Genomic DNA, 22,746 nt, shown 5'->3' on the forward strand with positions numbered 1-22,746 from the left:
GAATTAACTCGTGAATATATGGTGGTGCCAGCCCATGCAAGGCTTTAAAAACGAGTAGAAGGCTCTGAAACTCGTAATGATAAGAGAACAGGAGAAATATGGTCACGCAATGGGGTTCGGGTGAGCACCCCAACTGCCGCATTCTGAACAATTTTTCGTCTACCAAGGACCTTATTTGAAACACCAACCAGTGAGGCATTGCAGTAATCGATTCGCGAGAGAACAGGTACACGAACCAGCCGCTTAGAATGCTGGCCAAACGTCCCAATGCAGGACCCTCCTGAAAAGGGGCCTTCAAACTCAGCGTGGGTCTCCTGGGTAAATAAATAATAATTTGAGAATAATGGACAGAGCCAATATCTCCGAGCACATGTACAGCTCTTCTTGTCGATCGACTGCTGGATGAGGCCCTCCACACGTCATCCAGGTGGTGGGGGATATAACCTGACCATACCTCACCACATTGATGCCAAATAAGGGCTCCTCCTCCCCCCCCGCCCCTCCCCCATGCTGTACAAGACATGGGGATTATCTGGCCGTATTTCACCGCCCTGGGCATTGTGGGTTGGTGAAGGCGGGGGAGCATATAGACGTGGTGGCATAGAAGCGCAGCGCCACTAAGGATCTGCCGTACTCCCCTCCGCCGCCTGCCGCACAGCCTCGCAGCCGCCCATGACGTACGTATGTATGTTTAACTTTTTCGCACCGTACATAGCCAGCCGTGCTAATCGGAGGTGCAGTGTTGAGTCTATGGGCAGTGTTGAGTATGGGTAGTGTTAGTCTATGGGTCAATATGTATGTTGAACCTCTTTCGCAACGTATGTAGCCAACCGTGCTTAAAGGAAGTGCAGTGTTGAGTCTATGGGCAGTGTTGAGTCTGGGTAGTGTTAGTCTATGGGCAGTGTTGAGTCTATGGGTAGTGTTAGTCTAAGCGCAGCATGTATGTTGAAATTTTCGCACTGTACGTAGCCAACCGTGCTAATCGCTAATCGGAGATAACCTGTTTGTCGATAGCAGCCGCCCCTTCGACCACTATCCGCCCGGACGCAAGTAGCCACGCGCAATGACCGACAGATCTCGAAACGGACGACAACTCACGTGCAGGCTTGGGTGGTAGGTGAGCGTTCCATTATCACACAGAGTCACGTATTTCTTTTTCCACTCCTTATTGAGCGACTTGCCGCTCCTCTTCAGCAGAACACCCTGTGGGAACAAGGGATAACGGGGGGGGGGGGTGGGGGGGGCGGTGGGGCAATGGTGGATATGGGATTTTACAAGGGCAGGAAGGTAGAGAGGTTGAGTGAATGAACGAAAGCAACAAAAACACAAGTGTCCAGACCTGTACAGGTGCAGGTCAAGGACATTTAAATTCCTCCACTGTCTATGACGGACGGACTGTCAAATATCTATGGAGCACCTCCATTCTTCACACCGATCAACTCCTCCCAGTGAAAACAACAGTTAATGCAAGGATACGTAGATTCGGCAATTAAAATAGCTTTGTCCGGTTCGAAAGTAAACTTTCAAAAAATAGTCCCTCCCGTTTATTTCATTGTCGTCCGACAGGGTGGGTCAACCAGTTCTGCCCCCTATGTGTATGGACCAGATGAGGGAAACAAAGTTTACTGACAAATAACTTATTTCACTCCTACCTTTTCCCCAAGCCCCCTTGTTGATGTGAATTTCCCACATTTGTTTGTGCCACATGTTGAGGATCGCATTTATGCGTTCAATACCTCCCGACTGTATTGCACTTGACAAGATAATTTTATTGTACAGAGAATTTCTTGAAAAAAAGACAGCGTGATTCTATCTCAACGAGTGGCACTGTAGGTAAACCATTTGACTCACAGTAGCAAGATTACCAGTTAAAACCTTCTCACTGAGCCAAGCACACTGTAAACGAGGTGCAGGTGCGAACCTGAAAATGACCGTCTCAATCCACTGCTGGCGGAAATGCCTCCACTAGATGGAGCTCTAAATAAGTCCCAATAAAGGGCATTTTGGTCTATTCACCTACACCGCCCAGACATATTGGTAGAGGTGGGAGTACCCACACTTTATCTCACCACGCGCAACCTGCCGATCGACTGTGGCTGTACCCATTGATACCGCTGACTGGACATTGTTTCAACTGCCGTGCCAGGGGATCAAATTGAACCGGTGGCATCCGGATCGCAAGCCCGGTGCGCTTCACCGTTACTCCACGGCAAGATGCCACGTGAAAACTTTTAAGCAGGAAAAAACGACAAGGAAAATGTGCGACCCGTCAAAGTCAACGAACCCATCTGTGCCGGACAGACATCGATAAAATGTCCCGCCCTAGTGCCACTCAACCCATCCGTGCGTCCTTGCAACACGCCCCCCCCCCCCCGACCAATCCCGCGATCTCTTCGCCTCTCAGTTTGTACCATCGTTGACCGCCATTATCTTGACAAAATGTGGGCAATTAGTCTGAGGAAAGCATCCCAAGGCAGTGCCGAGGTGATTAATAATGATCATCACTCGTCGGAGAGAGCGCCAGTCAGACATATAAAGCGAGAGCAAAAAATAGTAGTAGTAATTATACTGATACTGTAATGCATTAATAACAGGAGATCAGTCAAGTGCTCCGTGTGCCCGACGCAAAGCTTTCAAAGTAAGGCAGGATGGAAATTGCAGGAGGCTGTGGGGATTTGGAGAGGCGTGGCAGAGGTTTTGTCTTCGCAATTCCACATCCAATTCATGCCACACGACAAAAGCGCGGGCCCCCGACACTGAGAACGACCACTGACACTGCTGACGAGACATTGAAGGTTGAAACCGGTTTCCTCTTCCTTTCTGCAACACGACTAAGCAGATGCTATGTGGGGGAGAGGGGACGCGTGATCGCCCGCCTTTTAAGACCCCAAAAACATTTTTGGGTATTTTATTATATTCACGATAACAAAAATATACATTGTCTTATTATACTTTATAAGGGCTCGACGTATAAAACTTGACATTTCAGGACTGTGCCCCCTTGGCAAGTTTCTGGATCGGCCTCTGCTGCCAAATTTCTCCTGTGAAGTTTCTTCATTGATAACGTCGCCACTGGTCTGCAGTATTCTAGACCTCTCTTCTTCATTTAAAAATAACTTTTTCCTTCATTAACCATCATCATCGTGATGATCTCACCAAGCTGCTGTCATCTCTCGGCATTGCGATGCAGCAATCCATGCGGCTGTCACACACGAGCAGATTTCATTGTTCCATCTCCGTGGTACACATACTCTCTTGGGCGTCTTTCCTCATTTTGCTGCCACTCGACTGTTTGTTGACCACCTGACATCATCCCTTTTATGTATGCTGAACTTATTTCGCACCATACGTAGCCAACTGTGCTCATCGGAGGTGTGCGGGAAAGACAACTGAACACAAAAAGCAATTCTCAAGGGATGAGTTTTCAATCTAAGATTTCAACGTGCATAGCTCCGTTGGCTTCCTAATATCGGAAAGAAGCACGTCTGAAAACGCGCGATGCAGTGACCATCTTTGTTTGATGGCTGGCTACTTCATTTTCTCAAGTCAATATGAAACATCGAACGTGTGCATGTTTCCCTAATCCACGTGTTCCTCATTCCAGTATTCCGCAAGTTCTCACCAGCATCAAGCACGCAAAAAGCAGCCCGTTACAATTGCTAGCTGTGCATCGATCATTAAAACATTTGCTCCTCGGGCCTGGAATGCGTTTTCGGCCGCTGTCCGGTGCACTCCGCATCTACGTGTGTTTAGAAGGGAATGCGGGACTCGCTATTTCCTCACTGCTATCTCCTTAAGTGCGTGTTATCTTAAAACTTGTTCGTACAATGCTTTTATACCTAGCTTAAGTAAGGGGGGGGGGAGGGTGGGGTGATATTACATGACAAATAAAACCTCTTACGACCTTTTTGATTAATCAAATGAACCGGGCCTCATTGTGCCCTTATCTGCTCCTGCTTTACCTGTTTAATGGGGATCTCTCGGCCACTCCCGATGCTGTCCGATTTCCCGTCCAGGCTTTTCTTGTCCGAGTCGCTGCCTTTCCGCGACTTCAAACAGCAAAGAAGAGAGAAAAAGAGGAAAAAAAAGCTCAACATCTTGACTTCAGGGTTTCACTCGACATCATAATTTACCACGGGCACATACAAATGGCGTGAACGATATCGCACGTACGTTTCTATCATCAATACGATGCTCTGCCACTGTGAGAAACTGTCCATCCACCTGTCGTTGAATTGGCCAGATTTCACCAGATCTCCAAAAGCTCAACAGGGTTAAGAACTTGGTTAGGATTTGAAAGGGAGACCTGCTTGGGAATGCTGGGTGTTGTAGACTTGTGCTACGACGTGGACAGGAAATGGCATACAACAATGGATTCTACCATTCCACCTGTGCAGAGCTTTGAGTTTTCCTACTCACACGAGTGGGTTTCCTCCTACAACCAATTAATTATCCCCTCATCTCAGGGAAACCAGTGGCTCAAGCCACAAACGTCTACTACGACAAGCCTCAAACGCGCTCCTGCTCGTCCACGTGACTTACGGCGAAGATGTTTGACCGCCAACGCGAGGGTTTGTGCACGGGGGTAGGAGTGGCCGACAATGGCGGGACCGGGCCCTCTCGGGATTTGGTGGCGTCACGAGGCCCTCCGCCGGGCGTCGACGGGACAGAAGAGGAGCCTTCGCTCAGAGTCTCGCTCGCAATGCTGCCTCCTCCTCCACCACCACCACCACCAACCACCTAGAGTTTACACACACACGCACACAACATTCACTCTTTCCCGTTTGGATGATGTACGTCTTCGTCTACGGAAGACGAGCCTTCGCTCAGAGTCTCGCTCGCAATGCTGCCTCCCTCCACCTCCACCACCACCACCACCAACCACCTAGAATTTACACACACGCACACACCATTAACCCTTTCTCGTTCCGATGATGTACGTGCACGTCACCAGTCTGCCTTCTGTTTACGTACGTTTACAGTCAGGATAACCAGAACATAAATTACAGAGCTGTACAGCACGAAAGTGAAAACAACGCGTAGCAGTCTCCGACGACGTGTGACCTCCATGGGATCGCCGTGCGGGGGCCCCGCGTTTCCTCACCTGGCCAACGGCAGCGGAGGGGGTGGAGGCGGAATGCACCAGGATGTGGCTGGGGGAGCTGGGCAGCGAGCGGCACGGGCCGACGGAGAGCTGGGACTTCTTGCGCATCGCCACCACTTTCTGAGCGACTGTGGCGAGCACGCACGCACACACACAGACGCAGAATGTTTATTTATGCTGGAAGAATCCGATAAGCTGTGAAGCTCGTTTTTGCGATGTTCAGTGGGGGCACGGGGTCAGGACGTTACAACAACAAACAATACAAAAACACGATGGGAGTGGAAGGTATAGGAAAGGTAAGCAAATTACTAAAACACACAGATAAAACTAAACAATTTTATTTTACCAGGTAAAGGCTATTAGCTTATTTTTCGGAAGCAACCTGGCCACAAATGACAGCTTAACGAAGTGGCTTATCATTCGTAAATTTACAGCAGCCAAATCCCCTAAATGAATGTATCCAAATGTGGAAGGAACCAGAGATAAATAATCCACGCGACCACGGGGACAACATGCAAGATCCAAATATACAGGCGTCAGGGTCAGGATCGAACCCCTAAACCTCCTGCATACCAAGTGAGGAAGATAACATCACGACACTCTGGCGACAAAGACAAAGATCCCCCGTATAGCCTTAACAGACTGTTGGGGCAAGTGCTGTTAGTGAGCACCGATGAAGGCCAGAACAGCACACGAGGGGGTGGGTGGTCAGCACCACGCTCGGACGCCTTTGTCTCCTCAGTGGCGATGTTTACACCAGGTACTGATTTGAGGCTGAGTCGGCCTAGGGGAGGCCCAGGACCAGTTCAGATAATCATCAATAGTGTTGGCCAAGAGCGGGAATCGAACTCGGGTCGCCAGGTTCATAGCGCAAGCTACGCTACCGCTCCCCACACCGTGGCTACATACACACATACATACACACACACGTACACACGAGAACTTGTCAAACCTGACAAGCTGTCAAACTGACTAAAGGTCCGTAATCATGGCGGGTAACACACACGATGGCGAAACATTGGCAGAGGGATTACCGACGTGTTACAAGATCTGAAGCGTAGCTAACATGAAGCCGGGCATCGATAGCACGGCTAGAAAACTGTTGCAGGTGGATGAGATTTTTTTTTAAAAATTATAATTGCTTTTTCTTCTTTGGTTCTTTCGGTAAAGTCACGTAGAATGAGAATAAAATAATAAATTGATAAAATAAAATAACACAATAATATTCTCACGACGTTTCGGCCACAACGAGACTGTCTGGTAGGACAGCGCTGTCCTACCAGACAGTCTCGTCCCTTCACCTGATGAAGGCCGCTTGTGTTGTGGCCGAAACGTCGTGAGAATATTATTGTGTTATTTTATTTTATCAATTTATTATTTTATTCTCATTCTACGTGACTTACCGAAAGAACCAAAGAAGATGAATCCTTGCAGTCACGAAAGCTTTAAATCGAAAAATTATAATTGCGTTCGTACAGCCCTTTTGTACAACCAGTGCTGGATGAGGGCCTCATCGCTACGCTGTGCGTGTCGTGTGGGCATATTTGAGCACAACATACCACGCTGGCCACTGGTGGGTTAATGAAGGAGCATAGACAAGGGAGCAAAGAAGCAGAGGGTACATGAATGGATTTTGCTGCACCGCCACCACACCTTGCCATGGCTTCCTTATTTCTGCCGAATCAAAGGAACACAATCCTCCAACGCAATTATTCATTCCGCTGAGTGTAAAATGTACGACTTTTATTTTAAATCAAAAACGCATTATTAACAAAGGCGATGGTTCCCAGACGCCACTAACTACAGCAGCCCCATCGAGTGACGTTAATTTAAAACCTCTTTAACCCAGACGGCACCGCTTCACGACCTCACCTGCAAAATAAAATTGTTATGCGTGCGTAAATAAACCTTTGAGATGCAGTAGAAGATGGATATAAGTGTGCCTTAAACAAGCACAGTTCTGATATTAGCAACACATCCTAATATTACATTGGTGTGGGGAGGGCAATTGTAAACTTCTGATACAACCACATACACACATATGTACTTGTACTCCAGGTGTACTTAAATCCAGATTTGAATGTATTTAAATTTGGCGGAAAGGTGGTTCGTGATGTCTGAACTGTTTATGATCTCACCGTTCAACAACCTGCACTGACTAGCACGGCGAAGTATGGTTCAACCCCCATGACCGACTGCATGAATTATATTTTACAGGGTAAGGCCGCATGTGTGAATTAAAACAGCATATCATGACTTTTGGGTAAAAATGTATATATGTTGAACTTCATTCACACCGTATGTAGCCAATCGTGCTAATCAGAGGGAGGTTAGCCCCACATATGCGAAATCGCACAAACAGAACCCGCATAAAGCGAGGAAAACCAGTATTCACCGATGGATATAATTACTGGGGTTGCATAATAATAACTCTTCTTTTTCCCCTTCGCAAAATACAGATTCTAAAAATAGCGAAGAACAACTGAAGTGCAGAAAGGTATTAGCTTTCCACCTATGTTTTGCGAAATCGAACTTGACGTCGGGACGATAGCGCTTTAATTGGGGAAAGAAAAAAAATCTCTGCCGGCATTTTTACCGCCGCGGCGCTCCGCGTTATTCGCAGTTCACAAGGGTCGCTTGGCAGCTCACCCCAGCTAACGGTGACAAGCCAGAACGTGACAGGCACAGGATTTAATCGCTCTAACGAGGCTCGTCTTAATTACCAGGCTCCCCGTGGAGGGTCATCCTGTAGAATATCGTTGTCGTTTTTTCGAGGCTCAGCACCAAAACCACACAGATGCACGAAGCCTACATCGGTGTGCAGTCACCATCAAAACTCATAATTATCCTTTCCGTTAAACGGAGGCGAGGGCGAAAAGGTAAAGGTACAGCCCTGCAATTAATCGCTCAATGCCAATGCTGCTCGAAAGCCTCCAATAGATAGGGGTCGAGGACAGCTCCTCTAAAGGGTGTTTTTAGCATGCTCTTCCACACCGGTCAGATGTTTTGCAAGTGAAAATGGTACCCACACTTCGACCCACCACACACGGTTTACTTACTGCGGTGCACCCATTCACACTGCTCTATGTATGTTGAACTTACTCTTTGGTTCTTTCGGTAAAGTCGCGTAGGTGAAAAAATAAATAATGAATAAATATAGAAGATAAAACATGTAAAAAATAGAAATAAATAAATCACCGTACGTTGCCAACCATGCTAATTGGGAGGTGCGCAGAAAGGGCAACAAACTAAAACTAAAAGCAGTTCTAAAAAAAATTGTAGTAAAAAAAAATTTCGGAGAGAGACAGCAGGGGATTTAGGAAACTTGCACTCTCGTTTCAACCGCCACGCCGGGAGATTGGATCAAACCGGCGACTTATAGATTGCAAGTCCAGTGCGCTCACCGTTACACCACAGTGGCAGCAATGTTTTCAACGGAGGGAGGTTTTATGAAAATATCAAAAAATATTTTATCCAGCAGCCTAGTGTAATTGGCGTGGGGGGTGGTGCAAGGAATGAACTGAAAACCGCCCCCCCCCCCCCACCTCTTCCATAGCCTGATACCTGCCCGCCCCCCCCCCCCCCAATCCGTGTAACATGATGCAGTTGCACCACCTGCACACTCAAGGCTTAATTTCACACCACATCCATTATACATCTTGTTATCACTATGAATACTAGTCACGTGCCACCTTCGGGCGAGCCAGCGATTCAGGATATATTCCGTGAAAATTCAAGTCGTGGCTACGCAACCGATTCCGCTCTGCAAGGCGGAAATTATTTTGCAGGCTGCGCTACCCATAACTTGTAATCCGAATGCCTTTACAAAAACAATCCTCAGCACAATGTATGTATGTGTTGTCATGTTTTCAGCGCACTCGGAGGAGGAACACATTACTTTTTTTGCACACGCGCATCAGGCAAAACTAAAATTAAATAAAGATCCTTTTTAAGATGATAACCGGATCTGGGTGTTTGCATTTGACAACCCCCCAACCCCCCCTCCCCCCTGGGCAAAGAAATATAAAAGAGTCCCTTTCTAGAAAGCAGGTTGAAGAAAGATCTCTTTCTCTTTAATAACCCCCCCCCCCCCGTGATTCATCGTAGGCACGAGCCCAGGAGCAATGCAAAAGGCTCCCCGTCTCACTCATACCATCAGCGACTGCTTTCGTCCATGATCTCACAGACAAAAAGGCGGAATTTTGTAATGACGGACAACTTCGTCCTTTAGTCATTCGTACGCATGTGACGATCTCTCACGTGACACAGTTGTCTTTGACCTAATTCCGACCTGCTTCATCGTTGTTCTTTATTTTAATAGTTTCGCTTCTGTCAATTTGGTGATCCAGGTCCCCTCTTGTGACTGAAACTATCCCGGTCTCTTTGGTTCTTACCTGGCTAAATTATATAAAACTTGAAACTTGATCGTAGAATGACTTCGTGCCAAGGCAATAGTTAAGCTTCATTGCTTCTATAACTTTCCCCCCACGGAGACTTCCTGTTATTGCGCTTTATCAGAGAGGAGATAACAAAAAAATGTAGATTTGCTGCTTTCTGGGGACATGATCGTGTTAGACAAAGCCATGATGGATGTGATGTTTACTACCTGTAAGCTCGACAAAATAAAAAAAAACACAACGATGCATGTACCATGACAGGACAAGTGGCACAACTATGCTAACAGGAAACACAATAGAGAATCTCACAACCCCAAGTTGTAACTTTTTGGTCGCACAAAAATTGCCATCGTTACCAGATTCAGCCGGTAACTTGGCAGTATTGAAATGATTCATTTCAAATACTCTTCTCGCATCGAAATAACACAGTGATTGCGGAGCATTTGAGGACATTAAACGAATTCATCATTATTTGTTCAAATAAAAAACAAAGGGATGAGCCATACTGAATCAGAATTTCGCTTAAAGAAACGAAAGACCTTCTGATCCATCAATGACCAGACGCTCCAGTCCTCGTGACCCACCACGCTGCGACCTTTTCCTGACCGCGTGCAAATCGAGCGGCAACACGCGACGCACACCCCCGGTGGTTGACAAATCGCACAAAATCACCCTCCCACCGCCTCTCCGCCTCCCCCAGGAAGTAGGACTTGAGTTTAAGGAGCACCCCCTCCGCCCCACCCCCCGGCCCAACCACCCAACCGCTCTGCGGGCGAGTGGTGGCGCGTCGCGGCGAGTACCGTCCTGGAAGACGCGCTCCACGTTGAGTCCGTAGGTGGCGCACGTCTCATAGTAGGTGCAGCGCTTGAGGTCGCCGGACAGCTTGCGTGCCCGCGCGTCGTCGATGACGCGCGGATTCGCGGCGCAGATGGCATCTTCTCCGCCGAAAATGACGACGGGGTGGAGGTCGTCGTCGTCGTCGTCATGGCCAAGACGACGGGGACGACGCGACGGTGAGATAATACAGACAACTCGAACATCCGCATCATCGCTACGCATGGAGCATGCGCAACAATGTAAGCACCGCATTCTCCATGTATGCATGTTCAGCTTCTTTCGCACCACCGGGGGAAGGACAACAAACTAAGCATGAAAGGCATTTTTTTTTAAGAAATTGGTTTATGTATATAAAAGATTATAGGAAATGTATTTGAATGTCCACATTGTGACGAGACGACAAGATGCATTCGATGTGGAATTTCGTAAATGACGATTAAGATTGCATTACAAAGTTATTAGATTCTGGTCACACACACGCCAACTGGATTAAAATACACACCCCCAACTTCATACTATACCATTTAAAAAAGTATCGCTGGCGGGAGGCACGGACGGAAGGTCAAGTCCAGAGGACAGGCGGGGCTGCTAGTTCATTTTTTTTAAGTGCAACTTATAATCGGTCATTTATTTAACAAACTTGCATTTACAGTGTGCATGAGAAAATATTTTTATCAACGTACCTTTGCATGCCTATTAAATGGTATGTGCGCATACGCGTTATGTTTTTACCACGTAATCATAGAATGACTAGCTCTAGGCATAGGAATGTAGAATATCTGCCACCCGTCCAGGGCTATAAGCAGATCTGAGCACCACCACCTCATGTATTTCGATCAAATACCCACTTCAAAGGGCCTCTCCAGATCTTCCCTCGAGTGGAGGGCCTTCCGCCAGCATTGGCACGAGCAAGCGTTTACCTACTACTTGGTAAATTTTCCGTCCCCACGAGTTTCTCGTCATTTGCAGCAAAGTGCTACGATCGGTTAACCGTTCCGTTTTGCGCGAGAGGTCCAAGCTCACCCTGCGTCCCAACCAGCACGATGGGCATATCGGCCATGTTGCGTGACGCAGAGAGCCGCGAGTAGTAGTTGTAGACCGTCTGGAAGCTGATCTCATCCTCGAGGCTGAACACAAACACCACTGCGTCCATCCATGCTGCAAACTACATGCACGTAAAAACATACACGCGCACACACGCATGCACGCACGCACGCAGAAAGATGTGCACTACTTGAGCATATTGGCACCAAACAGATGAAAGTGGGAACAAATGACGAAACGTGCAGTGGACAGCTACAGGGCTCTCTGCCCATGGATCGTGATGATGACGCACGCACAAAGAGAAAGATTAGACATGCTAACTATTGGATCAAGTGCTGTTTATGTTAATCATCATCAATGATCAGCATCATCAGACATGGGCGCCATGGTAGAGAGATGTTAACTACCGTATTTTCCCGCATATAGCCCGCATACGCATATAACCCGCAGACGCATAAACCCCGCAAGAATATCGTTTTGTGGAAAACAGATTTCAGATAGCCCGCACCTCCATATACCCCACATGCATTCATATCTTTAACGTCGTTACCGCAGCTTAATTCCATCATATTAATACGAAGTTTACATTTGTAATACATTCCACTATCAATTGTTAACATTAAAATCATAACGTGCACAAAGAAAACAAACTAACCGGAAACGAGTGAACTCAAAACACTAAATAAGTAACAAAAGTAAATATCCAATAAATAAATAACACATAACTGGTAGATAAGTACGGTAAGTACAGTTTTAGCACTGGTAGATTGCGCACTGCGCAGATAATAGCGGCACTACGGTAACGCCGTTGTCTCGCCCCCCCCACCTCTCTCCCCTCAGCTGCCCCACCCCCCAACCCCCACCTCTCTCTCCCCCCAGCTGCCCCACCCCCCAACCCCCACCTCTCTCTCCCCCCACCTGCCCCACCCCCCAACCCCCACCTCTCTCTCCCCCCACCTGCCCCACCCCCCAACCCCCAACCCCCACCTCTCTCTCCCCCCCAGCTGCCCCACCCCCCAACCCCCAACCCCCACCTCTCTCCCCCCAGCTGCCCCACCCCCCAACCCCCACCTCTCTCTCCCAGCTGCCCCACCCCCCAACCCCCACCTCTCTCTCCCCCCACCTGCCCCACCCCCCAACCCCCACCTCTCTCCCCCCACCTGCCCCACCCCCCAACCCCCAACCCCCACCTCTCCCCCCCCCAGCTGCCCACCCCCCAACCCCCACCTCTCTCTCCCCCCCAGCTGCCCCAACCCCAACCCCCACCTCTCTCTCCCCCCACCTGCCCCACCCCCCAACCCCCACCTCTCTCTCCCCCCCAGCTGCCCCACCCCCCAACCCCCAACCCCCACCTCTCTCCCCCCAGCTGCCCCACCCCCCAACCCCCACCTCCCCCCCCAGCTGCCCCACCCCCCAACCCCCACCTCTCTCTCCCCCCAGCTGCCCCACCCCCCAACCCCCACCTCTCTCTCCCCCCACCTGCCCCACCCCCCAACCCCCACCTCTCTCTCCCCCCAGCTGCCCCACCCCCCAACCCCCACCTCTCTCTCCCCCCCAGCTGCCCCACCCCCCAACCCCCAACCCCCACCTCTCTCCCCCCAGCTGCCCCACCCCCCAACCCCCACCTCTCCCGCCCATCTGCCCCACCCCCCAACCCCCACCTCTCTCTCCCCCCAGCTGCCCCACCCCCCAACCCCCACCTCTCCCCCCCCAGCTGCCCACCCCCCAACCCCCACCTCTCTCTCCCCCCCAGCTGCCCCACCCCCCAACCCCCACCTCTCTCTCCCCCCCAGCTGCCCCACCCCCCAACCCCCAACCCCCACCTCTCCCCCCCCCCAGCTGCCCCACCCCCCACCCCCCAACCCCCACCTCTCCCCCCCCAGCTGCCCCACCCCCCAACCCCCACCTCTCTCCCCCCACAGCTGCCCCACCCCCCAACCCCCACCTCTCTCTCCCCCCAGCTGCCCCACCCCCCAACCCCCACCTCTCTCTCCCCCCAGCTGCCCCACCCCCCAACCCCCACCTCTCTCTCCCCCCAGCTGCCCCACCCCCCAACCCTCACCTCTCTCTCCCCCCAGCTGCCCCACCCCCCAACCCCCACCTCTCTCTCCCCCCCAGCTGCCCCACCCTCCAACCCCCAACCCCCACCTCTCCCCCCCCCCAGCTGCCCCACCCCCCAACCCCCACCTCTCCCCCCCCAGCTGCCCCACCCCCCAACCCCCACCTCTCTCTCCCCCCCAGCTGCCCCACCCCCCAACCCCCACCTCTCTCCCCCCAGCTGCCCCCCCCCCAACCCCCACCTCTCCCCCCTCCAGCTGCCCCACCCCCCACCCCCCAACCCCCACCTCTCCCCCCCCAGCTGCCCCACCCCCCAACCCCCACCTCTCTCCCCCCACAGCTGCCCCACCCCCCAACCCCCACCTCTCTCCCCCCAGCTGCCCCACACCCCCCAACCCCCACCTCTCTCTCCCCCCAGCTACCCCACCCCCCAACCCCCACCTCTCCCCCCCCCAGCTGCCCCACCCCCCAACCCCCACCTCTCCCCCCCCCAGCTGCCCCACCCCCCAACCCCCACCTCTCTTCCCCCCCAGCTGCCCCACCCCCCAACCCCCACCTCTCTCCCCCCACAGCTGCCCCACCCCCCAACCCCCACCTCTCTCCCCCCAGCTGCCCCACACCCCCCAACCCCCACCTCTCTCTCCCCCCAGCTACCCCACCCCCCAACCCCCACCTCTCCCCCCCCCCAGCTGCCCCACCCCCCAACCCCCACCTCTCCCCCCCCCAGCTGCCCCACCCCCCAACCCCCACCTCTCTTCCCCCCCAGCTGCCCCACCCCCCAACCCCCACCTCTCTCCCCCCACCTGCCCCACCCCCCAACCCCCACCTCTCTTCCCCCCCAGCTGCCCCACCCCCCAACCCTCACCTCTCTCTCCCCCCAGCTGCCCCACCCCCCAACCCCCACCTCTCTCTCCCCCCCAGCTGCCCCACCCCCCAACCCCCAACCCCCACCTCTCCCCCCCCCCAGCTGCCCCACCCCCCACCCCCCAACCCCCACCTCTCCCCCCCCAGCTGCCCCACCCCCCAACCCCCACCTCTCTCTCCCCCCCAGCTGCCCCACCCCCCAACCCCCACCTCTCTCCCCCCAGCTGCCCCCCCCCAACCCCCACCTCTCCCCCCTCCAGCTGCCCCACCCCCCACCCCCCAACCCCCACCTCTCCCCCCCCAGCTGCCCCACCCCCCAACCCCCACCTCTCTCCCCCCACAGCTGCCCCACCCCCCAACCCCCACCTCTCTCTCCCCCCAGCTGCCCCACCCCCCAACCCCCACCTCTCTCTCCCCCCAGCTGCCCCACACCCCCCAACCCCCACCTCTCTCTCCCCCCAGCTACCCCACCCCCCAACCCCCACCTCTCCCCCCCCCCAGCTGCCCCACCCCCCAACCCCCACCTCTCCCCCCCCCAGCTGCCCCACCCCCCAACCCCCACCTCTCTTCCCCCCCAGCTGCCCCACCCCCCAACCCCCACCTCTCTCCCCCCACCTGCCCCACCCCCCAACCCCCACCTCTCTTCCCCCCCAGCTGCCCCACCCCCCAACCCCCACCTCTCTCCCCCCCCCCACAGCTCTCCCGTCCCCTGTAAACAAAGTGCGCCCACTTCAAACATCGTCGTTTCATTGTACAAACAATTCGAATAATTTAAAACGTGATAACACGTGCAATTTTAGTGTGAGTGGTTTATTCAGCAGTGCTTTAGTCAAAGGTATGTGTTGCATAGTGGATAGTCCTACCATGAGAAAATGTAACGAGTTACGACATGTCACACGTGTAAAATATTTTGGGATAGCCCGCACCTCCATATACCCCGCAGGGTCGTTTTGTTTGTAAAAAGTGGTACACCCCGCGGGTTATATGCGGGAAAATACGGTACTTCGCCTGGTTTGCAGGAGGTCGTATTTTCGAGCCCGACCCTGACACCTGTATATCTGGAGTTTGCATGTTCTCCCCGTGGAGGCGTGGATGTTTCTCCGGGTCCTCTGGCTTTCCCCTCCACATTTAGAATCAACATGCATTTAAAGTATTTGGCCGCTTTAAATTTCCACAATTACAAGTCGCTTCGTTGAGCTATAATTTGTGGCCGTGTCGTCGCTTCTGAAAAAGAGCTATTAATATTTTTGTTGTTTCCCTTCAACGTGACTTTACCGAAAGAACTAAGGATATATCTATTAATATATTTTTTAATAGTTTCAGTTCAGATCCCTAATCCACTGCTGGATGAAAGCCTCCAAGTTGTTGCCACCTCCCGCGGTCCTGTGGTGTTAATAGTCAACCTGGCACCTGTGCACGAGCTCTATTTATTTATTTATCGCTACCTTAGTCTGTGTTACAGTCATGAGTGGAAACGCCGAATGATTTTGAAGTAATTGTTTTGTCAGTAGTAGCAACTGTAAGTGTTGTTTTATAGCAAGAAATGTAAACACGCATTAAATAAGACGGTAAGACGGAACTGACAATAGAAATAAATAATAATGTCACTAGCGAGCCAATAAGAAGGCAATAGAATAACGAATAGCTTTCAACCACTTTTCAACCCACTGCTGGATGAAGACTTCTCCATACCGTGTCAGTAATGGGGATTGAGCATACTTCACCATGCTGGTCAATGTGGTTTGGTGAAAAGGCGGCTCGGAAGTAGCCCATGACTGGTTCAGATTCCATTCGCCACTGATGTTAGCCGTGGCCGAAAATAAAATTAAGAAATTATATATATTTTTTAAACTGGTTTGTCAGGGCCATAGCCGACCGAGTGCACGAACCACTTCGCCCAAGCTCCACCCAAAATTATTATCAATAATTATAATTAAACCGTAAGTAAGGCCACCCTTGGAATTTTTGCTCAGTAATTTTCTACATTGGTGATTAGCTGGCGGAAGTGAGACCCCAAATTGTTGATTTATGCTAAATTCAATTATAATGTAATTCGTAAACAATCCATTAAGGGACTGCATGGGCAATCGCGCACAATCACCCGTTAAAAAAACAATACAAAGCTCTCTTTTGAGGCAGTGTTGAATAATGAAATTGGTGGATTTCTAAATTTATTATGTATTTAACAACTTGGCATAATTTGTTATCAGCCAGCACTAATGATGACTGACAGCACGAAAGGCTATAGAGAAGCCATTGGTAAGCATGGCTGCTTTCAGTCAAGTTCTATATGAATGCACTTTTACAACACGACACCTCTTGGAGACAGCGATTTGCTTTTTCCGATGCACCGGAAACCCAGTGACGCGAGTTTGATTCACAGCCATGGCTAGCATTAGTGGCGAGCGACATCTGAACCAGTACCACTAACCTTCCTGCCTCCACTTTATCAAACCGCAGTGACACCAGCACAGTGACGTAATAACGTCAAACCAAGCTCGCATTACAAACACAACATTGGGAGGCGTTCATCCAGGAGTGCATTCAATGGATATGCATTGTAATTTATATGAATATATTACCCCCCCCCCGCCCCGCACCTGATTAGCACCCTGATATCGACTGTTTAAGGGCGCTTTATCAATTTAAATTATGATTGGCTCACAAGTGACGTCACATTTATCCCTCCGTTTAAAACCTAAACAGGACGATTTCTCCACAACTCTGGCTGTTGCCCGATGAGGCTGGTTGTAATTACCGGCAAAAGGTCACGTTACTCGAATGTAAATATTGTGGGTTTACTCTCCGAACACACCGGTATGCTGAACTAGTAGCGAATTGGCACGTTTTGTTTACTGACAAACTTTACTAATTGGCTATGCGGTGGCGAGTTTAACGACACATTTATATTTACGCGATGTAACCGGAAAAAAAAACTATTTTGGATATTGGTCGAGAAAGCCCTAGTTACAATTTAGCATTTTTTGTTTAACCAGGGGAGAAATGAAAGACCAGGATAGTCTGATTGGCTAGAGTGATCTGGGGCACTGGTTTGCCAATAGGGGGGCGATGATTGCTACATATCGATTAATTTGATTGACAAATGGCTGAAGGTTATTATTTTTTAATTGTAAGGTTAGATTGGTTGCAAATTGGTTGCTCATCAAACTTCACCATGCAGGTCAGTGCTGGTTGGTAAATGTATTATGTATGTTTAACTTCTTTCGCACCGCACGTAGCCAACCACGCTCATCAGAGGTGCTAATCGGAGGTGAAGACGGGCAGCATAGATGCGGGAGCGTAGAAAAACAGTACAGCAAAGACCGGTTCAGATATCACTCTCCACTGGTGTTGACTGTGGCTGGGAATCGAACTCAGCTTCTAACCACTGCTTCACCTCAGCACACACACACACATAAACGGTGGTAAAATAATTGTAGTTTTTCTTCATACACGAAAATAAATTTATTAATTTAATTGCTATATTGTAACATGCTGCTATAATTAAGGGGGCTTCCTATCTTCACTGTGGAGGGGAATGATTCATCCCACCCCTCCCCCAACCGGCAATTCAATTAATTGTCGAGAGTTTGACCACGGTTCAATTAAAAAATATATAGATTTTTTGTTCTCTTGAACATCTGATTTGTATTGTAGAATCATTTATCCTTTCTCAAAAGGACTGACCTGATCCATGAGCAAACCAGATTCTCAAGTGTGTTAAGTTGACAGTCTCAGTCAATTCACTATTGACCACACACAAAAACCCCAATCATTCAATTTAGTTTTGCACTCAGTAGAACTAAATTTAAGCTGTATAAAAGAAAAAATGTTATTGTCATGCGACACACATTTTTCTTTTTTAGCAGAGCAGGTGGGATAGTGATGCCCCCTCGTGTGGATAAGAGGTTACTAGAAATGTCAGAAGTAGTTCTGTGACAGCTCCCTCTGTGGACCGTTCTCGAACCCCCCGGGCGATGTACTGCTTCTGCGAGAGTTCTCAATATTTCTCTTCTTTGGTTCTTTCGGTAAAGTCTTGCGTTGTGGCCGAAACGTCGTGAGAATTTTGTGTTATTTTATTGTTTTATTCTCATTCTACGTGACTTACCGAAAGAACCAAAGAAGATGAATCCTTGCAGTCACGAAAGCTTTAAATCGAAATTCTCAATATTTGTCCATTCTATCTCCACCACACCGATAAGCACAGCTGGGATAACATTGGGGACAACAAAAAATATATTTGTCGATTATGAAATTAATAAATATACCCATGCTCTATAATACTGCACAGTATATACGTGCAATGTGTTTGGGAAATGTCTGTGCATTGGACTGTGATGCCCTCTGTTGGTTAAAACTTTACAATACACTGCTCATTTATATATAATCTAAATGCTACTTCATCTAAAGCAGCGGTCCCCAACCTTTTTGGCACCAGGGACCGGTTTCGTGGAAGACAATTCTTTCACGGACCAGGGAGGGGGGCGGTCATCATTGGGTCTTTCCCCCTTTTCAAAGAAGCTCTCTAGCGACGTTTGTTTTTTACTCATTGTGGCTACTAGGGGTTAGAGCTTGTGGGCTTTATACCAACACTGTGACTGAGACAAGTGCGCAGTGCGGGAAAGAGGCGCGGACGGAAGTGGTAAATAATAAAATAATGGGGGGCGGCCCACGCGCGGACTCACCGCTCGCCTCCTGCTGTGAGGCCCGGTGCCTAAAAGGCCACGGACTGAGACTGGTCCGCGGCCCGGGGGTTGGGGACCCCTGATCTAAATGCTACATCATCTCAAAGATGCTGCACAGAAACCGTTGGCATATTTATTGATAGAAAAAAGCGGTCAGTTATTGGCAGAGGAATAAAGGCAAGTCTTGAGCCTGGACTTGAACAGGGGCAGAGAGCCGATAGCACTGATGGCTGAGGGAAGGGAGTTCCAGACTACAGGGGCAGCAAAGGTGAATGAGTGACCTCTCACTCGAGAACACTGACCGAGGGAAAAACAAATTACAGTTTGGGATTCGTGAAATATGTATTGTACAGAGTGTTCAAGTGTGGTTCAACTAACTATTAATGTTATTGTAAACAGGTGCATACAACTCAATCAATGTCTATCTAGAAATCTGAATTGGCTAAAGCCTCCCGTAAACCACGTGACTTATGCGTGTGGCCACCCCCAACTCTGAATCCCTCCCCTCTCCTCGCCCCCTGTGAAAACACTGCTCCGTGTAGCTCACGTCCCCTTGCTCCTTCGTTCCCTCTTCCTCTCTTCCCTCCCCTGTCACGATCAACCTCCCATCCCCGACATCTCAGACTCGGTCATTCCCCCTCCTCACTGCCCGGCGCTCCTCCTTTCTCCCTGCTGTTCATCTTGAGCCGCGGCCTTTTCTTTGTCTACTACTTTGGGGACTTCCATCCCAGCATCCCTTCCTTCTCCTATTCCTTTCTCTTTTTCCACACATTGTATTCTCGACTCCACGCCCCTTCCTGCGATGTGCCACGGGGAAACAATTTTTAACGAGCACAAAAATATGAACGGGCCTTATTAGCAGTGATGTACAAGTCGCAAACAAAACACTTGCCATCTTCATCGTTAACGTGAATAATGCGCAGCCCTTTGTCAATCCACTGCTTGATAAGGGCCTCACAATGTCATGTCAGTTATAGGAGTTACTTCACTATACTTTACCACGCTGGTCAGCACAGGTTGGTGAAGGGGTGGCCCATAAATGGATCATGCTGTGTTGTTGAGACCATGAACCAGCCAGGTTGCTCAGTGGCAGAGCGAGCGGCTCGCAATCAGAAGGTTACGAGTTAAAAATCCTTGTTGGGTGTTGACTCGGTCCATCATACTACTGAGGGTGGATAAAATTAGTACCACCTTGTGGAGAGTAAACAGTGGGAGAGCTGTGGATAGACTTGTCCCCGCCATAGGAACGTGGATTTCCACAATAGGCCCATGACTGTAAACGGGAGATGAGCACCGCCTTAAAGCTCAATTGAGCAGGAAATAACTTTGACTTTTACTTGTTATGGTGAGCGACAGGGGCGAGGGGGACGGTGGGTGGTGACAGGTTGGCAACTTTCTATTGTTATTCACAGCAGGGGGAATACCAGCAGCTACTCTAGCACACAGGCAAAGAGAGGGATCTACTTGGCTCACGTACTCTGCAAGGCAGATGAGAGGAATTTCAAAGGAGGAGTTCTACCAGAAACCCAAGCGGTTCACACACAAGGGAGGTTGGCCTAGAGGGACACTTCATCGTTCAATAACATCAAACACCAAAGCACTTAACGACATACGAGACCTGGAACAACTTGTTTGTGACAGATCAAAGTAGAAACGCCTGGACTTTTGCCTTACGTGTTTGACGGCACGGGGAGACTAATAGTTACAGCTCCGTTGGGGAGCGGTGGCACAGTGGTTAGCGCACTGAACTACGAACCCGGCGACCCGTGTACGATTCCCGCTTAGGACCAATATCGGTGGCGAATATCTGAACCAGTCCTGGAGCCCCTCCTAAGTTATCTCAGACTTAAATAAGTACTTTGTGCAGTGTGTAAACATCAGCATTGGGGGGGTTGGCAAGCAAAGGCAGCAGAGAGTGGTGCCGGCAACCCACCCCTCTCATGTACCACCACGTCGGTGCTCGGTTACAACACTTGCCCCAACAGTCTGTTAAAAGGCTATTAGTGAGGGATCTTTGTATTTGTTAACATTACTCTGCTCAGCCGGTTTTAGCTGCTGAGGTTGTGACGGTTTAATCTTTCATCCCTGTTGCTCCGTGCCCCATGTAGCATTCCCGTTCCGTTTTAATGTGCACCGATGCCCACTTTATCGAGGGCGATATTGGCACGTAAAATAAATATTCATTGAATGAGTTTCTATATCGTTTACCACCATCCTCATAATCAGAACCCGTTTTTGTTTCCTGTGACGCCAACGCTCTTGCTAGTCAGCCGCGTGAAACGTGTGCACGCTTCGAACACCCGTACATTACTAACCTGTGCCTCTGGAGGTCCCCCTTCATCCCGGATTAAGAGGAGGTAGCTGAGACCTTCAACGGCGATCTCTTTCTTAAAGCGGCCCCCTGAAAGGACAGAGACCAATGCTCAACACGCACACACGAGATGTACACAGAACAAGACAAACCAACAGAGATCAATACTCAACACACACACACACGAGATGTACAGACAACAACACGAACCCACGGATCTCAGCCAGCACACTTGCTGCATACAAACAAATGCACAAATATACAATTGAGGGTTCTCCTTCAAAATAAAAACCTGATAACTCACAAACTGTGTGTGTGTGAATATATATTTTAAGATAGCTTCATTGTAAAGCATATTGTCTCATTTGCTCCAATCGCCTAAAGACATGCTCGTAATTTGCATGGTCACTACAGTAATGGATTCTTACACAAACACATTTAACAACACCTATTGGGAACATGTGACTAGATTTTCATTGATCAATACACTAATTGTTACATGCCTGCTAACCACCACCTCCAACCTCACTGCTACCACCATTTACCCACCACAACAACTGCATATTTGAGTGGTGTCCTGCAAGTGCAATGATAACCCACATGTACATTTGTTTTAAACATAACCCAGGTTCACGTCACTGGAAGATTTTAAAATGCATGTTTGATTAACTTCATAAATCGTCCACTTAAATCCACCTTACTCTCAACAAAAGCCAAATACTTTATCGACAGTTTAACACGTAGGCTTTCGCCACCAATATCATCCATAATAAAGTTTTTTTTAAGCGATCTAACCCAAAAAGCATTACGGACAATGAGACTTTGTGGATGAGGTTTTTTTTTTTCTCAAGGACAACCCTCAAAAGGCATTTGTGTTGCAGCGGCACGTGCCATTGTGGAAACGGCCACCGGGCCACCGACCACCAACCAGTGAGCTGCTGTGAAATCCGAAGTATTCTACGAAGGCCGTCAACTAAATTCACCACACGTCAGCTGAAGCTATTTCTAGGCTTCTTCTTTCATAAGGCTGATGATGTAGATGCAGAGCTACAACGACAATTTTACATTCAGGTGGTCAAGCCAGACAACCGTGTCAGGAGGAGTGCAGTGTATTGCTGTAAATGTCTAATTTCTCAGCTAATCTGTCAACCATCCCGCTGAGATATCGCCACGGTGTTAGGACAACAAAGGTGGCCACAGTTCGTTCTCCCGGCTCGCCAGTCAAAACAATGGCGCAAGTCTCTTAAACCCCCACACTTCTGCATGTGGCAGGATAATATGATGCTCCGCAGTTAGTACATTGGCAGGTCGCGTGTGGTGCAGTGTAGATTAAAAGGTCGCACTCATAACACACAAAGCGCTTTCCGCAAATGAACCACCAATACCTTGCTGATCTCGTCATTCCCGTTATGATAATAAACCATCATCACGCGAACTTCTGGTCAT

The 22,746-nt window shown here is 49.7% G+C and overlaps 1 protein-coding gene across 3 annotated transcripts in view; it reads right to left on the minus strand.

Annotated features, from left to right (window-relative positions):
- LOC116948648 (arf-GAP with GTPase, ANK repeat and PH domain-containing protein 1-like) overlaps nucleotides 1-22,746 on the minus strand; it is a 76,380-nt gene that overhangs the window by 41,360 nt on the left and 12,274 nt on the right. For 2 of the 3 annotated variants that reach the window (XM_076071683.1, XM_076071684.1), the window contains exons 4-11: nucleotides 21,305-21,390; nucleotides 11,362-11,503; nucleotides 10,302-10,436; nucleotides 5,105-5,232; nucleotides 4,854-4,885; nucleotides 4,543-4,714; nucleotides 3,963-4,049; nucleotides 1,099-1,203 (exon numbers count right to left, since the gene is read on the minus strand). In XM_076071683.1, coding sequence (XP_075927798.1) covers nucleotides 1,099-1,203; nucleotides 3,963-4,049; nucleotides 4,543-4,714; nucleotides 4,854-4,885; nucleotides 5,105-5,232; nucleotides 10,302-10,436; nucleotides 11,362-11,503; nucleotides 21,305-21,390 — 887 coding nt within the window. Of the gene's footprint in view, nucleotides 1-1,098; nucleotides 1,204-3,962; nucleotides 4,050-4,542; nucleotides 4,741-4,853; nucleotides 4,886-5,104; nucleotides 5,233-10,301; nucleotides 10,437-11,361; nucleotides 11,504-21,304; nucleotides 21,391-22,746 lie in introns of all 3 variants that reach the window. The other variant, XM_032965543.2, reaches the window with a different exon arrangement.

Source organism: Petromyzon marinus, chromosome 34 (assembly GCF_048934315.1).
Source record: "Petromyzon marinus isolate PM22_M1 ecotype Great Lakes invasive population chromosome 34, UKy_Petmar_22M1.pri1.0, whole genome shotgun sequence".
NCBI lineage: Eukaryota > Metazoa > Chordata > Hyperoartia > Petromyzontiformes > Petromyzontidae > Petromyzon > Petromyzon marinus.